General features: G+C 40.3%; 1 protein-coding gene across 2 annotated transcripts; it reads right to left on the bottom strand.

Moving 5' to 3' along the window:
• Positions 1-1781: 1781 nt before the first annotated feature.
• Positions 1782-5537, bottom strand: LOC139072084 (uncharacterized). 2 transcript variants are annotated; one of them, XM_070555274.1, is made up of 2 exons: positions 4183-5537; positions 1782-4077 (listed from the first exon to the last, which is right to left on the bottom strand). In XM_070555274.1, the coding sequence occupies exon 2, from the start codon at positions 3945-3947 to the stop codon at positions 1935-1937; it is 2013 nt and encodes a 670-aa protein (XP_070411375.1). In that variant the 5' UTR covers positions 3948-4077; positions 4183-5537; the 3' UTR covers positions 1782-1934. The 2 variants fall into 2 exon arrangements, with proteins under 2 accessions (XP_070411375.1, XP_070411376.1); XM_070555275.1 differs by having other exon boundaries at positions 4961-5537.
• Between the last annotated feature and the right edge of the window lie 11959 nt (positions 5538-17496).

Genomic DNA, 17496 nt, shown 5'->3' with positions numbered 1-17496 from the left:
GTTACACATTTGTGGGCTTATAACTTGGCTTCTGAATGTCCTAGAGAGATCAGGTTTATTTTAGTGTACTCCAATCAACAGCCCCTACAGCCACAAAAAGGAATGGAGTCATTAGCACTTATGGTTTTTAAATGGCACCCAGAATTATGTTGCACAAAGCACAATTTCACATCATTCTGGGTTCATTTGTGTGAAAACAAGGTCCAATCAGGCTGAAACGTTACAGGAAGGTAGAATCTATTGAGTTGTAAGTGATCTGAACGTTTCATGATGATAGCACTTTCCTAAGGGGGTCAAACCATGTCCCAAAGGTCACCGGATGTGGTGTCAATTTAAAGAAGTAGTCCAGTTACACATTTGTGGGCTTATAACTTGGCTTCTGAATGTCCTAGAGAGATCAGGTTTGTTTTAGTGTACTCCAATCAACAGTCCCTACATCCACAAAAAGGAATGGAGTCATTAGCACTTATGGTTTGTAAATGGCACCCAGAATTCTGTTGCACGAAGCACAATTTCACATCATTCTAGGTTCATTTGTGTGAAAACAAGGTCCAATAGGGCTGAAACGTTACAGAAAGGTAGAATCTATTGAGTTGTAAGTGATCTGAACGTTTCATGATGATAGCACTTTCCTAAGGGGGTCAAACCATGTCCCAAAAGTCATCGGATCTGGTGTCACTTTAAAGTACTCCAGTTACACATTTGTGGGCTTATAACTTGGCTTCTGAATGTCCTAGAGAGATCAGGTTTGTTTTAGTCTACTCCAATCAACAGCCCCTACAACCACAAATAGGAATGGAGTCATTAGCACTTATTGTTTGTAAATGGCACCCAGAATTATGTTGCACGAAGCACAATTTCACATCATTCTGGGTTCATTTGTGTGAAAACAAGGTCCAATAGGGCTGAAACGTTACAGGAAGGTAGAATCTATTGAGTTGTAAGTGATCTGAACGTTTCATGATGATAGCACGTTCCTAAGGGGGTCAAACCATGTCCCAAAGGTCACCGGATCTGTTGTCACTTTAAAGAAGTAGTCCAGTTAAACATTTGTGGGCTTATAACTTGGCTTCTGAATGCCCTAGAGAGATCAGGTTTATTTTAGTGTACTCCAATCAACAGCCCCTACAACCACAAAAAGGAATGGAGTCATTAGCACTTATGGTTTTTAAATGGCACCCAGATTTATGTTGCACGAAGCACAATTTCACATCATTCTGGGTTCATTTGTGTGAAAACAAGGTCCAATCAGGCTGAAACGTTACAGGAAGGTAGAATCTATTGAGTTGTAAGTGATATGAGGGTAATTCCACCGAATAGGTGCCATTTATTTTATGCAAGTGCATCAAATTAAACTGGGTTTTAATGCAATTTTCAAAAGTAAATCTAGTAACACACTTATTTAACTATTTCAAATGATCATTGGTCAATCTTAAATGCCTTTAATTAATTTTTTACATGTTTTTTTTAGATGAACGTGTTTGCTTTATTTTCAGTCCTGTTACCAAAACTCATGTAACTTCTTAAAAAGCACATATAGAAGACTGTCAACTAATTCCTTCATTTTCCCCTCAAGAAAGTGTTTATTTTAATAAAAAGGTTAGTTTTAAGTTCAAATATTTAATGTTTGTTATAAAAAAATTCACATGAACATACAAAAGTTGTAATTTTTTGAAAGATCAAAAGCCATATTTTTCATTTCAAGGAGACACAGGGCTCTAGTTAATAAAATTTATTCTAATGTAATTCAGTAAACTATTTAATAAATGGTGGAACAAATATGATTGAAAAAATAAGTTCATTTTTATTGTTTTTTTACAGACAAACAACTGAGTAACAGAAATGAACAAGCTGTAACAGGAATGAACAGAGGGTAACAGGAATGACCAATGAACACGGGGCACATGTGCTACAGGGGCTTTGTGTGGCCTTTTCTAAGGCACACTGTCAAGTTGGTCCCAGACCCCCTTTTCAATTGCCATATAGCGAGATGTGACCTGCCTCAGGGGTGGGATGATGCACAAAATGTCCTCAAAGAGGTACCACAGCAGGTCTTTGCGCGCTGGCCAGAAAAACCTGTTGACCCCAATTTTGTGCATGCAACGGACCTCAACATGTGTTTCAGATGTATCTGTGATGACACCTGGGTATATGTCATCATCATACTTAACCACACACCATTTGCCAACAATGTCTGAACTTTGCCACATACTTTCTGTGGCTCTGGGTGCTGCCTGTTGATGATCCAACGTGAAAGACTTTGCATTAAAGCACTTACAAGTTAGATTTTGTCTTGTTGTGCACAAGCAGCTGATATCTCTGTATGTCAGTTCTCCTTGGGCAAGGGTTACCACCTGATGTATCCTCATTGTGGAGGGAATTGATGGCACATCATTTGGCATCTCCTGAACAGCTTTCTCCACTGCTTCCTCATTGACAAAAAACAACTTAATTGTTGTTTCTGTCTTTTGCAACACATCAAAGAATTTGGCAGCATGAGGAATGTCTGTCCCTTTGCTGACCAGACTGTCGGCTCTCCTCTTCAGAGCTCCTCCTACACCATCTGGTGCCCCCTTCCCATGGCTCGCCTCAAAGAAGTTCCATGTTCCAGCAGTGAATCCTTGTTTGAACAGCTCAGTACAAAACATGAAAAAATTCCCTCGCTGTCTATACTGAGTGCATGGGCCATCACTGTAAAAATGGATTGTGGAGACCTCTGGATGTGCCACATGCACATAATCAAGGACTGGTGACAAATGCTGCCAGATTGCTGGTGGACCCTTCAGTCTTGAGGGGGACACTGTGCAGAAGGACATAGGGCAGGAGGATGTGTTCACATAAAGCACACCTGTGTGCAGTGTTGCCTGCTGGTGTGATGCTCCAAAGTGGACAGCCTGTATTTCTGTGCTGTACTTGCAGACGTAATTTTCAGAGAAGTCAACGTGAATTAAACATTCATGTGACTTCAAGCCCTGTCTCAGTGCCCTGTAGTGGGTAAACTGATTCTTGATGTTATAAGAATGTCTCTTAAACCTATGCAGCAGCAGGTTCAGCTGGTCCAGAAGTTCTTCTTGTGTTGCCTGGGATTCTTGTTTGATTGTGATTTTAGATGTTTTGCCACTGGGGTCATTGTTATGCTCTTTATCCACTATTGCCCATTGGAGATATGTCTCTTGACTCTCTGGATTGTACTTGGAGGAGACTGGGCAGCATAGATTCTTGCACTCAGAGCATTCTCCATACATGCACTTCATGTTTTCTGTGTCACATGCGATGGTTTTCACAAGATCTTCCAGGTTGATAGTGCTGATCACTTTCAAGTTGTGCAGCTTCTGTACAATAAAACCCAGATTCTCATGCATCTTGCACATGCATGTGTCCCGATCACTCAGAGTTGGATGAATAACCCAGAAAGGACGAAGCAAACAGAAGAGTGAGTAAGAGATGGAGCTTTGCTCTTCAGCTAAAAACTTCATGTGCAAATTTTTCATGGTATCCAAAAGGAACCGTTTCTGCTTTTTAGTTTTCTTCCAAGTGATGGTCTGTCTCTTCCCTGTTGTGATACGACTAACATCATCCCTTGTGTAGAAAGCTCTCACTCTACTTGTCAAACTATCTGGAACCCTGCTGTTCCGCTTCCGTTGGTAGCTGTAGTTGACATTCTCATCATTCCTCCATCTTTTCTTTGAAAATCCTAATGAGTTTTGAGCCAAGCGTTGCAATCTGTACTTTTTAAGGACTTTTCCTGTTAGTACTTTTGCAATTATTTGCCTTTCTTTTTCCCCCTGTGCTTTTCTGTATTTGTTTCGGATGCCGTCCACCAGAGCCTCATGAAACAGAAGAGTTTTTTGAATGGCTGCTGGTGGAAGCTGTGTCATCTGTCTTTTAACTTTTGTGCGTGGAGACTCAGTTTCTTTTGTCTTCTTTTTTAGGACTTTCTTTGTCATGCGCTGGACTTTTTTCTTGTATTTTTCTGTTTTCTGGGTTTGTTTCCTCAATAGGCCTTGTAGTTGATGAATTTGTTTTTCAAGGTTCTTTAGTGTTTTTCGTCGTCTTCTCCGCCCCTGATCACATTGCCTAGAAGAAACATGTCAAAATAGCACTTATTTACATATTTCAGATGTTACAAATTAATGTTATTATATTGTATAAACAGCTGGATATCAATTTCATAAATTGGACCTGGAAGTTCTTGGTTGTGGATCTATAGCTTGCTCTGGTGAGAGTTGGGGTGTGTTTGGAGGGGTCACAAGGTACTGCTGAACTTTTTTTCTGTCTTTGATTGTATGGTATGTCTCCCTCCACTTTTTGCGTCGTCTGCGCTTTTCTCTCTCACTTAGTTGGTCAATTGTTTTCTTCTTGCCTGATTCTAAGTCCTCCCTGTATTTTCTTTTTTCCCTCTCAAGATATCTTTCTCTCCGCTCTGGGTCGGCATCACGTCGAGCCCGATAGAGCCGCTGCTTTTCTGCTGCACTATGTGGTGGCTTTGCTCCCTGCAAGCATTAAAGTCACATTACAAAACTGATCTTAGATCACAACCTCTGCAATGTCAAGTGTAAAAGTAAAATAATAAATAAATAAATAAATAAAATCAAGTCAATAGTGTAAAATAATAATATATTCTATCTAAAAAATTATCACTTCATCAATGAACTCTACTCAGCCCTGTTACCATTACTCAGTCCTGTTACTTCTCATATGGGTAACAGGACTGAAAGTAACAGGACTGAGTTTTTAGCATAGAGTTAGCAAATACACCAAATATAGCCACATCACATCGTTGCTAATAGCATGAGGACATAAAGCACAATCTAGTGATTTACCAAAAATGTGTATTTTTAAAATAAACAAATGGTAAGTAAGATATAATTAAAGTAACAGGACAGTATGTTGAGATTGACCTCGTCATTTACAGCTAATATATTATTAAATAGACAGAAAAATGAATGAGAGACCTTACTTTTGGTCTTCCCATGGCCTTTTGAAGATCCTTATGATGCAACTTCCTGTTGTATGGGTCACCTTTGGAATTTTCAAAATAAAACAGATGGGGTAATGTATTTGGGTAACAGGACTGAGTGTAAACCTAGGGACACAACTAAAATGTGTATTTTAACAAATAAAGTATAAAATTGTTATGAAAAAAGTATTTGTGAAACATAGACAGGATATAGAGTCACGCAAAAATGCAAAAAAAAAGATAAATTTGGGGGGATTTTATTAATTATATTTCACTCTAAGAGTAATGTTAAAGATCAGGGACAGGTGAAAAATACATGCACTGAAATGTTTTTTCAGTGTTCAAAGTACTTTCTATTATTCTTGCCCAAGATTAATGTTAAATTTACACTCAGATACTTATGCAGGACCTTTTGTTTAATAACAAAAATTATTTACCCGTAAATTTTCATGCACCTTGATTCAAAAAACCTCCTGGGGACGGAAATGGATGGAAATGGCACCCATTCGGTGGAATGGCCCATGAACGTTTCATGATGATAGCACTTTCCTAAGGGGGTAAAACCATGTCCCAAAGGTCACCGAATCTGGTGTCAATTTAAAGAAGTGGTCCAGTTACACATTTGTGGGCTTATAACTTGGCTTCTGAATGTCCTAGAGAGATCAGGTTTGTTTTAGTGTATTCCAATCAACAGCCCCTATAACCACAAAAAGGAATGGAGTCATTAGCACTTATGGTTTGTAAATGGCACCCAGAATTATGTTGCACGAAGCACAATTTCATATCAATTTGGGTCCATTTGTGTGAAAACAAGGTCCAATCAGGCTGAAACGTTACAAGAAGATAGAATCTATGGAGTTGTAAATGATCTGAACGTTTCATGATGATCGCACATTCCTATAGGGGGTCAAACCATGTCCCAAAGGTCACCGGGCCTGGTGTCACTTTAAAGAAGTAGTCCAGTTACACATTTGTGGTTTTATAACTTGGCTTCTGAATGTCCTAGAGAGGTCAGGTTTGCTTTAGTGTACTCCTATCAACAGCCCCTACAACCACAAAAAGGAATGGAGTCATTAGCACTTATGGTTTTTAAATGGCACCAAGAATTATGTTGCACGAAGCACAATTTCACATCATTCTGGGTCCATTTGTATGAAAACAAGGTCCAATCAGGCTGAAACGTTACAAGAAGGTAGAATCTATTGAGTTGTAAGTGATCTGAACGTTTCATGTTGATCGCACATTCCTAAGGGGGTCAAACCATGTCCCAAAGGTCACCGGGCCTGGTGTCACTTTAAAGAAGTAGTCCAGTTACACATTTGTGGTTTTATAACTTGGCTTCTGAATGTCCTAGAGAGGTCAGGTTTGCTTTAGTGTACTCCAATCAACAGCCCCTACAACCACAAAAAGGAATGGAGTCATTAGCACTTATGGTTTGTAAATGGCACCAAGAATTATGTTGCACAAAGCACAATTTCACATCATTCTGGGTCCATTTGTGTGAAAACAAAGTCCAATCAGGCTGAAACGTTACAAGAAGGTAGAATCTATTGAGTTGTAAGTGATCTGAACGTTTCATGATGATCGCATATTCCTATAGGGGGTCAAACCATGTCCCAAAGGTCACCGGGCCTGGTGTCACTTTAAAGAAGTAGTCCAGTTACACATTTGTGGGCTTATAACTTGGCTTCTGAATATCCTAGAGGGGTCAAGTTTGTTTTAGAGTACTCCAATTAACAGCCCCTATTACCTCAAAAATGAATGGTTTCATTAGCACTTATGGTTTTCAAATGGCACCCAGAATTATGTTGCACGAAGCACAATTTCACATCATTCTGGGTCCATTTGTGTGAAAACAAGGTCCAATCAGGCTGAAACGTTACAGGAAGGTAGAATCTATTGAGTTGTAAGTGATCTGAACGTTTCATGATGATAGCACTTTCCTAAGGGGGTCAAACCATGTCCCACAGGTCACCGGATCTGGTGTCACTTTAAAGAAGTAGTCCAGTTACACATTTGTGGGCTTTTAACTTGGCTTCTGAATGCCCTAGAGAGATCAGGTTTATTTTAGTGTACTCCAATCAACAGCCCCTACAACCACAAAAAGGAATGGAGTCATTAGCACTTATGGTTTTTAAATGGCACCCAGATTTATGTTGCATGAAGCACAATTTCACATCATTCTGGGTTCATTTGTGTGAAAACAAGGTCCAATCAGGCTGAAACGTTACATGAAGGTAGAATCTATTGAGTTGTAAGTGATCTGAACGTTTCATGATGATCGCACATTCCTATAGGGGGTCAAACCATGTCCCAAAGGTCACCGGGCCTGGTGTCACTTTAAAGAAGTAGTCCAGTTACACCTTTGTGGTTTTATAACTTGGCTTCTGAATGTCCTAGAGAGGTCAGGTTTGCTTTAGTGTACTCCAATTAACAGCCCCTATTACCTCAAAAATGAATGGTTTCATTAGCACTTATGGTTTTTAAATGGCACCCAGAATTATGTTGCACAAAGCACAATTTCACATCATTCTGGGTCCATTTGTGTGAAAACAAAGTCCAATCAGGCTGAAACGTTACAAGAAGGTAGAATCTATTGAGCTGTAAGTGATCTGAACGTTTCATGATGATCGCATATTCCAATAGGGGGTCAAACCATGTCCCAAAGGTCACCGGATCTGGTGTCACTTTAAAGAAGTAGTCCAGTTACACATTTGTGGGCTTATAACTTGGCTTCTGAATGTCCTAGAGAGATCAGGTTTATTTTAGTGTACTCCAATCAACAGCCCCTACAGCCACAAAAAGGAATGGAGTCATTAGCACTTATGGTTTTTAAATGGCACCCAGAATTATGTTGCACAAAGCACAATTTCACATCATTCTGGGTTCATTTGTGTGAAAACAAGGTCCAATCAGGCTGAAACGTTACAGGAAGGTAGAATCTATTGAGTTGTAAGTGATCTGAACGTTTCATGATGATAGCACTTTCCTAAGGGGGTCAAACCATGTCCCAAAGGTCACCGGATCTGGTGTCAATTTAAAGAAGTAGTCCAGTTACACATTTGTGGGCTTATAACTTGGCTTCTGAATGTCCTAGAGAGATCAGGTTTGTTTTAGTGTACTCCAATCAACAGTCCCTACATCCACAAAAAGGAATGGAGTCATTAGCACTTATGGTTTGTAAATGGCACCCAGAATTCTGTTGCACGAAGCACAATTTCACATCATTCTAGGTTCATTTGTGTGAAAACAAGGTCCAATAGGGCTGAAACGTTACAGAAAGGTAGAATCTATTGAGTTGTAAGTGATCTGAACGTTTCATGATGATAGCACTTTCCTAAGGGGGTCAAACCATGTCCCAAAAGTCATCGGATCTGGTGTCACTTTAAAGTACTCCAGTTACACATTTGTGGGCTTATAACTTGGCTTCTGAATGTCCCAGAGAGATCAGGTTTGTTTTAGTCTACTCCAATCAACAGCCCCTACAACCACAAATAGGAATGGAGTCATTAGCACGTATGGTTTGTAAATGGCACCCAGAATTATGTTGCACGAAGCACAATTTCACATCATTCTGGGTTCATTTGTGTGAAAACAAGGTCCAATAGGGCTGAAACGTTACAGGAAGGTAGAATCTATTGAGTTGTAAGTGATCTGAACGTTTCATGATGATAGCACGTTCCTAAGGGGGTCAAACCATGTCCCAAAGGTCACCGGATCTGTTGTCACTTTAAAGAAGTAGTCCAGTTAAACATCTGTGGGCTTATAACTTGGCTTCTGAATGCCCTAGAGAGATCAGGTTTATTTTAGTGTACTCCAATCAACAGCCCCTACAACCACAAAAAGGAATGGAGTCATTAGCACTTATGGTTTTTAAATGGCACCCAGATTTATGTTGCACGAAGCACAATTTAACATCATTCTGGGTTCATTTGTGTGAAAACAAGGTCCAATCAGGCTGAAACGTTACAGGAAGGTAGAATCTATTGAGTTGTAAGTGATATGAACGTTTCATGATGATAGCACTTTCCTAAGGGGGTAAAACCATGTCCCAAAGGTCACCGGATCTGGTGTCAATTTAAAGAAGTGGTCCAGTTACACATTTGTGGGCTTATAACTTGGCTTCTGAATGTCCTAGAGAGATCAGGTTTGTTTTAGTGTATTCCAATCAACAGCCCCTATAACCACAAAAAGGAATGGAGTCATTAGCACTTATGGTTTGTAAATGGCACCCAGAATTATGTTGCACGAAGCACAATTTCATATCAATTTGGGTCCATTTGTGTGAAAACAAGGTCCAATCAGGCTGAAACGTTACAAGAAGATAGAATCTATGGAGTTGTAAATGATCTGAACGTTTCATGATGATCGCACATTCCTATAGGGGGTCAAACCATGTCCCAAAGGTCACCGGGCCTGGTGTCACTTTAAAGAAGTAGTCCAGTTACACATTTGTGGTTTTATAACTTGGCTTCTGAATGTCCTAGAGAGGTCAGGTTTGCTTTAGTGTACTCCTATCAACAGCCCCTACAACCACAAAAAGGAATGGAGTCATTAGCACTTATGGTTTTTAAATGGCACCAAGAATTATGTTGCACGAAGCACAATTTCACATCATTCTGGGTCCATTTGTATGAAAACAAGGTCCAATCAGGCTCAAACGTTACAAGAAGGTAGAATCTATTGAGTTGTAAGTGATCTGAACGTTTCATGTTGATCGCACATTCCTAAGGGGGTCAAACCATGTCCCAAAGGTCACCGGGCCTGGTGTCACTTTAAAGAAGTAGTCCAGTTACACATTTGTGGTTTTATAACTTGGCTTCTGAATGTCCTAGAGAGGTCAGGTTTGCTTTAGTGTACTCCAATCAACAGCCCCTACAACCACAAAAAGGAATGGAGTCATTAGCACTTATGGTTTGTAAATGGCACCAAGAATTATGTTGCACAAAGCACAATTTCTCATCATTCTGGGTCCATTTGTGTGAAAACAAAGTCCAATCAGGCTGAAACGTTACAAGAAGGTAGAATCTATTGAGTTGTAAGTGATCTGAACGTTTCATGATGATCGCATATTCCTATAGGGGGTCAAACCATGTCCCAAAGGTCACCGGGCCTGGTGTCACTTTAAAGAAGTAGTCCAGTCACACATTTGTGGGCTTATAACTTGGCTTCTGAATATCCTAGAGGGGTCAAGTTTGTTTTAGAGTACTCCAATTAACAGCCTCTATTACCTCAAAAATGAATGGTTTCATTAGCACTTATGGTTTTCAAATGGCACCCAGAATTATGTTGCACGAAGCACAATTTCACATCATTCTGGGTCCATTTGTGTGAAAACAAGGTCCAATCAGGCTGAAACGTTACAAGAAGGTAGAATCTATTGAGTTGTAAGTGATCTGAACGTTTCATGATGATAGCACTTTCCTAAGGGGGTCAAACCATGTCCCAAAGGTCATCGGATCTGGTGTCACTTTAAAGAAGTAGTCCAGTTACACGTTTGTGGGCTTATAACTTGGCTTCTGAATGTCCTAGAGAGATCAGGTTTGTTTTAGTCTACTCCAATCAACAGCCCCTACAACCACAAATAGGAATGGAGTCATTAGCACTTATGGTTTGTAAATGGCACCCAGAATTATGTTGCACGAAGCACAATTTCACATCATTCTGGGTTCATTTGTGTGAAAACAAGGTCCAATAGGGCTGAAACGTTACAGGAAGGTAGAATCTATTGAGTTGTAAGTGATCTGAACGTTTCATGATGATAGCACTTTCCTAAGGGGGTCAAACCATATCCCAAAGGTCACCGGGCCTGGTGTCACTTTAAAGAAGTAGTCCAGTTACACATTTGTGGTTTTATAACTTGGCTTCTGAATGTCCTAGAGAGGTCAGGTTTGCTTTAGTGTACTCCTATCAACAGCCCCTACAACCACAAAAAGGAATGGAGTCATTAGCACTTATGGTTTTTAAATGGCACCAAGAATTATGTTGCACGAAGCACAATTTCACATCATTCTGGGTCCATTTGTATGAAAACAAGGTCCAATCAGGCTGAAACGTTACAAGAAGGTAGAATCTATTGAGTTGTAAGTGATCTGAACGTTTCATGTTGATCGCACATTCCTAAGGGGGTCAAACCATGTCCCAAAGGTCACCGGATCTGGTGTCACTTTAAAGAAGTAGTCCAGTTACACATTTGTGGGCTTATAACTTGGCTTCTGAATGTCCTAGAGAGATCAGGTTTATTTTAGTGTACTCCAATCAACAGCCCCTACAGCCACAAAAAGGAATGGAGTCATTAGCACTTATGGTTTTTAAATGGCACCCAGAATTATGTTGCACAAAGCACAATTTCACATCATTCTGGGTTCATTTGTGTGAAAACAAGGTCCAATCAGGCTGAAACGTTACAGGAAGGTAGAATCTATTGAGTTGTAAGTGATCTGAGCGTTTCATGATGATAGCACTTTCCTAAGGGGGTCAAACCATGTCCCAAAGGTCACCGGATCTGGTGTCAATTTAAAGAAGCAGTCCAGTTACACATTTGTGGGCTTATAACTTGGCTTCTGAATGTCCTAGAGAGATCAGGTTTGTTTTAGTGTACTCCAATCAACAGTCCCTACATCCACAAAAAGGAATGGAGTCATTAGCACTTATGGTTTGTAAATGGCACCCAGAATTCTGTTGCACGAAGCACAATTTCACATCATTCTAGGTTCATTTGTGTGAAAACAAGGTCCAATAGGGCTGAAACGTTACAGAAAGGTAGAATCTATTGAGTTGTAAGTGATCTGAACGTTTCATGATGATAGCACTTTCCTAAGGGGGTCAAACCATGTCCCAAAAGTCATCGGATCTGGTGTCACTTTAAAGTAGTCCAGTTACACATTTGTGGGCTTATAACTTGGCTTCTTAATGTCCTAGAGAGATCAGGTTTGTTTTAGTCTACTCCAATCAACAGCCCCTACAACCACAAATAGGAATGGAGTCATTAGCACTTATGGTTTGTAAATGGCACCCAGAATTATGTTGCACGAAGCACAATTTCACATCATTCTGGGTTCATTTGTGTGAAAACAAGGTCCAATAGGGCTGAAACGTTACATGAAGGTAGAATCTATTCAGTTGTAAGTGATCTGAACGTTTCATGATGATCGCACATTCCTATAGGGGGTCAAACCATGTCCCAAAGGTCACCGGGCCTGGTGTCACTTTAAAGAAGTAGTCCAGTTACACTTTTGTGGTTTTATAACTTGGCTTCTGAATGTCCTAGAGAGGTCAGGTTTGCTTTAGTGTACTCCAATCAACAGCCCCTACAACCACACAAAGGAATGGAGTCATTAGCACTTATGGTTTGGAAATGGCACCAAGAATTATGTTGCACAAAGCACAATTTCACATCATTCTGGGTCCATTTGTGTGAAAACAAAGTCCAATCAGGCTGAAACGTTACAAGAAGGTAGAATCTATTGAGTTGTAAGTGATCTGAACGTTTCATGATGATCGCATATTCCTATAGGGCGTCAAACCATGTCCCAAAGGTCACCGGGCCTGGTGTCACTTTAAAGAAGTAGTCCAGTTACACATTTGTGGGCTTATAACTTGGCTTCTGAATATCCTAGAGGGGTCAAGTTTGTTTTAGAGTACTCCAATTAACAGCCCCTATTACCTCAAAAATGAATGGTTTCATTAGCACTTATTGTTTTTAAATGGCACCCAGAATTATGTTGCACGAAGCACAATTTCACATCATTCTGGGTCCATTTGTGTGAAAACAAGGTCCAATAAGGCTGAAACGTTACAAGAAGGTAGAATCTATTGAGTTGTAAGTGATCTGAACGTTTCATGATGATATCACTTTCCTAAGGGGGTCAAACCATGTCCCAAAGGTCATCGGATCTGGTGTCACTTTAAAGAAGTAGTCCAGTTACACGTTTGTGGGCTTATAACTTGGCTTCTGAATGTCCTAGAGAGATCAGGTTTGTTTTAGTCTACTCCAATCAACAGCCCCTACAACCACAAATAGGAATGGAGTCATTAGCACTTATGGTTTGTAAATGGCACCCAGAATTATGTTGCACGAAGCACAATTTCACATCATTCTGGGTTCATTTGTGTGAAAACAAGGTCCAATAGGGCTGAAACGTTACAGGAAGGTAGAATCTATTGAGTTGTAAGTGATCTGAACGTTTCATGATGATAGCACTTTCCTAAGGGGGTCAAACCATGTCCCAAAGGTCACCGGATCTGGTGTCACTTTAAAGAAGTAGTCCAGTTACACATTTGTGGGCTTATAACTTGGCTTCTGAATGCCCTAGAGAGATCAGGTTTATTTTAGTGTACTCCAATCAACAGCCCCTACAACCACAAAAAGGAATGGAGTCATTAGCACTTATGGTTTTTAAATGGCACCCAGATTTATGTTGCACGAAGCACAATTTCACATCATTCTGGGTTCATTTGTGTGAAAACAAGGTCCAATCAGGCTGAAACGTTACATGAAGGTAGAATCTAATCAGTAGTAAGTGATCTGAACGTTTCATGATGATCGCACATTCCTATAGGGGGTCAAACCATGTCCCAAAGGTCACCGGGCCTGGTGTCACTTTAAAGAAGTAGTCCAGTTACACATTTGTGATTTTATAACTTGGCTTCTGAATGTCCTAGAGAGGTCAGGTTTGCTTTAGTGTACTCCAATCAACAGCCCCTACAACCACAAAAAGGAATGGAGTCATTAGCACTTATGGTTTGTAAATGGCACCAAGAATTATGTTGCACAAAGCACAATTTCACATCATTCTGGGTCCATTTGTGTGAAAACAAAGTCCAATCAGGCTGAAACGTTACAAGAAGGTAGAATCTATTGAGTTGTAAGTGATCTGAACGTTTCATGATGATCGCATATTCCTATAGGGGGTCAAACCATGTCCCAAAGGTCACCGGGCCTGGTGTCACTTTAAAGAAGTAGTCCAGTTACACATTTGTGGGCTTATAACTTGGCTTCTGAATATCCTAGAGGGGTCAAGTTTGTTTTAGAGTACTCCAATTAACAGCCCCTATTACCTCAAAAATGAATGGTTTCATTAGCACTTATGGTTTTTAAATGGCACCCAGAATTATGTTGCACGAAGCACAATTTCACATCATTCTGGGTCCATTTGTGTGAAAACAAGGTCCAATCAGGCTGAAACGTTACAAGAAGGTAGAATCTATTGAGTTGTAAGTGATCTGAACGTTTCATGATGATAGCACTTTCCTAAGGGGGTCAAACCATGTCCCAAAGGTCATCGGATCTGGTGTCACTTTAAAGAAGTAGTCCAGTTACACGTTTGTGGGCTTATAACTTGGCTTCTGAATGTCCTAGAGAGATCAGGTTTGTTTTAGTGTACTCCAATCAACAGCCCCTACAACCACAAATAGGAATGGAGTCATTAGCACTTATGGTTTGTAAATGGCACCCAGAATTATGTTGCACGAAGCACAATTTCACATCATTCTGGGTTCATTTGTGTGAAAACAAGGTCCAATAGGGCTGAAACGTTACAGAAAGGTAGAATCTATTGAGTTGTAAGTGATCTGAACGTTTCATGATGATAGCACTTTCCTAAGGGGGTCAAACCATGTCCCAAAGGTCACCGGATCTGGTGTCACTTTAAAGAAGTAGTCCAGTTACACATTTGTGGGCTTTTAACTTGGCTTCTGAATGCCCTAGAGAGATCAGGTTTATTTTAGTGTACTCCAATCAACAGCCCCTACAACCACAAAAAGGAATGGAGTCATTAGCACTTATGGTTTTTAAATGGCACCCAGATTTATGTTGCACGAAGCACAATTTCACATCATTCTGGGTTCATTTGTGTGAAAACAAGGTCCAATCAGGCTGAAACGTTACATGAAGGTAGAATCTATTCAGTAGTAAGTGATCTGAACGTTTCATGATGATCGCACATTCCTATAGGGGGTCAAACCATGTCCCAAAGGTCACCGGGCCTGGTGTCACTTTAAAGAAGTAGTCCAGTTACACATTTGTGGGCTTATAACTTGGCTTCTGAATATCCTAGAGGGGTCAAGTTTGTTTTAGAGTACTCCAATTAACAGCCCCTATTACCTCAAAAATGAATGGTTTCATTAGCACTTATGGTTTTTAAATGGCACCCAGAATTATGTTGCACGAAGCACAATTTCACATCATTCTGGGTCCATTTGTGTGAAAGCAAGGTCCAATCAGGCTGAAACATTACAAGAAGGTAGAATCTATTGAGTTGTAAGTGATCTGAACGTTTCATGATGATAGCACTTTCCTAAGGGGGTCAAACCATGTCCCAAAGGTCATCGGATCTGGTGTCACTTTAAAGAAGTAGTCCAGTTACACGTTTGTGGGCTTATAACTTGGCTTCTGAATGTCCTAGAGAGATCAGGTTTGTTTTAGTGTACTCCAATCAACAGCCCCTACAACCACAAATAGGAATGGAGTCATTAGCACTTATGGTTTGTAAATGGCACCCAGAATTATGTTGCACGAAGCACAATTTCACATCATTCTGGGTTCATTTGTGTGAAAACAAGGTCCAATAGGGCTGAAACGTTACAGAAAGGTAGAATCTATTGAGTTGTAAGTGGTCTGAACGTTTCATGATGATAGCACTTTCCTAAGGGGGTCAAACCATGTCCCAAAGGTCACCGGATCTGGTGTCACTTTAAAGAAGTAGTCCAGTTACACATTTGTGGGCTTTTAACTTGGCTTCTGAATGTCATAGAGAGATCAGGTTTGTTTTAGTGTACTCCAATCAACAGCCCCTACAACCACAAAAAGGAATGGAGTCATTAGCACTTATGGTTTGTAAATGGCACCCAGAATTATGTTGCACGAAGCACAATTTCACATCATTCTTGGTCCATTTGTGTGAAAACAAGGTCCAATCAGGCTGAAACATTACAAGAAGGTAGAACCTATTGAGTTGTAAGTGATCTGAATGTTTCATGATGATCGCACATTCCTATAGGGGGTCAAACCATGTCCCAAATGTCACCGGGCCTGGTGTCACTTTAAAGAAATAGTCCAGTTACACCTTTGTGGGCTTACAACTTGGCTTCTGAATATCCTAAAGAGGTCAGTTTTGTTTTAGAGTACTCCAATTAAGAGCCCCCATTACCCCAAGAAGGAATGGAGTCATTAGCACTTATGGTTTTTAAATGGCACCCAGAATTATGTTGCACAAAGCACAATTTCACATCATTCTGGGTTCATTTGTGTGAAAACAAGGTCCAATCAGGCTGAAACGTTACAGGAAGGTAGAATCTATTGAGTTGTAAGTGATCTGAACGTTTCATGATGATAGCACTTTCCTAAGGGGGTCAAACCATGTCCCAAAGGTCACCGGATCTGGTGTCAATTTAAAGAAGAAGTCCAGTTACACATTTGTGTGCTTATAACTTGGCTTCTGAATGTCCTAGAGAGATCAGGTTTTTTTTTGTGTACTTCAATCAACAGCCTCTACAACCACAAAAAGGAATGGAGTCATTAGCACTTATGGTTTTTAAATGGCACCCAGAATTATGTTGCACGAAGCACAATTTCACATCATTCTGGGTTCATTTGTGTGAAAACAAGGTCCAATCAGGCGGAAACGTTACAGAAAGGTAGAATCTATTGAGTTGTAAGTGATCTGAACGTTTCATGATGATAGCACTTTCCTAAGGGGGTCAAACCATGTCCTAAAGGTCACCGGATCTGGTGTCAATTTAAATTAGTAGTCCAGTTACACATTTGTGGGCTCATAACTTGGCTTCTGAATGTCCTAGAGAGGTCAGGTTTGTTTCAGAGTACTCCAATCAACAGCCCCTACAACCACAACAAGGAATGGAGTCATTAGCACTTATGGTTTGTAAATGGCACCCAGAATTATGTTGCACGAAGCACAATATCACATCATTCCGGGTCCATTTGTGTGAAAACAAGGTCCATTCAGGTTGAAACATTACAAGAAGGTAGAATCTATTGAGTTGTAAGTGATCTGAACGTTTCATGATGATCGCACATTCCTAAGGGGGTCAAACCATGTCGCAAAGGTCACCGGATCTGTTGTCAATTTAAAGTAGTCCAGTTACACATTTGTGGGCTTATAACTTGGCTTCTGAATATCCTAGAGAGATCAGGTTTGTTTTAATGTACTACAATCAACAGCCCCTACAACCACAAAAAGGAATGGAGTCATTAGCACTTATGGTTTGTAAATGGCACCCAGAATTATGTTGCACGAAGCACAATTTCACATCATTCTGGGTCCATTTGTGTGAAAACAAGGTCCAATCAGGCTGAAACGTTACAAGAAGGTAGAATCTATTGAGTTGTAAGTGATCTGAACGTTTCATGATGATCGCACATTCCTATAGGGGGTCAAACCATGTCCCAAAGGTCACCGGGCCTGGTGTCACTTTAAAGAAGTAGTCCAGTTACACCTTTGTGGGCTTACAACTTGGCTTCTGAAAATCCTAAAGAGGTCAGGTTTGTTTTAGAGTACTCCAATTAAGAGCCCCCA

The sequence above is a fragment of the Nothobranchius furzeri genome, chromosome 10 (genome assembly GCF_043380555.1).
Source record: "Nothobranchius furzeri strain GRZ-AD chromosome 10, NfurGRZ-RIMD1, whole genome shotgun sequence".
Lineage (NCBI taxonomy): Eukaryota > Metazoa > Chordata > Actinopteri > Cyprinodontiformes > Nothobranchiidae > Nothobranchius > Nothobranchius furzeri.
This window is presented reverse-complemented; position numbering and strand designations above follow the sequence as displayed.

What these genes read in the sequence shown, in the direction of transcription:
- LOC139072084 (XM_070555274.1), bottom strand. Translation starts at nt 3,947, where the DNA reads ATGACAAAGAAAGTCCTAAAAAAGAAGACAAAAGAAACTGAGTCTCCA.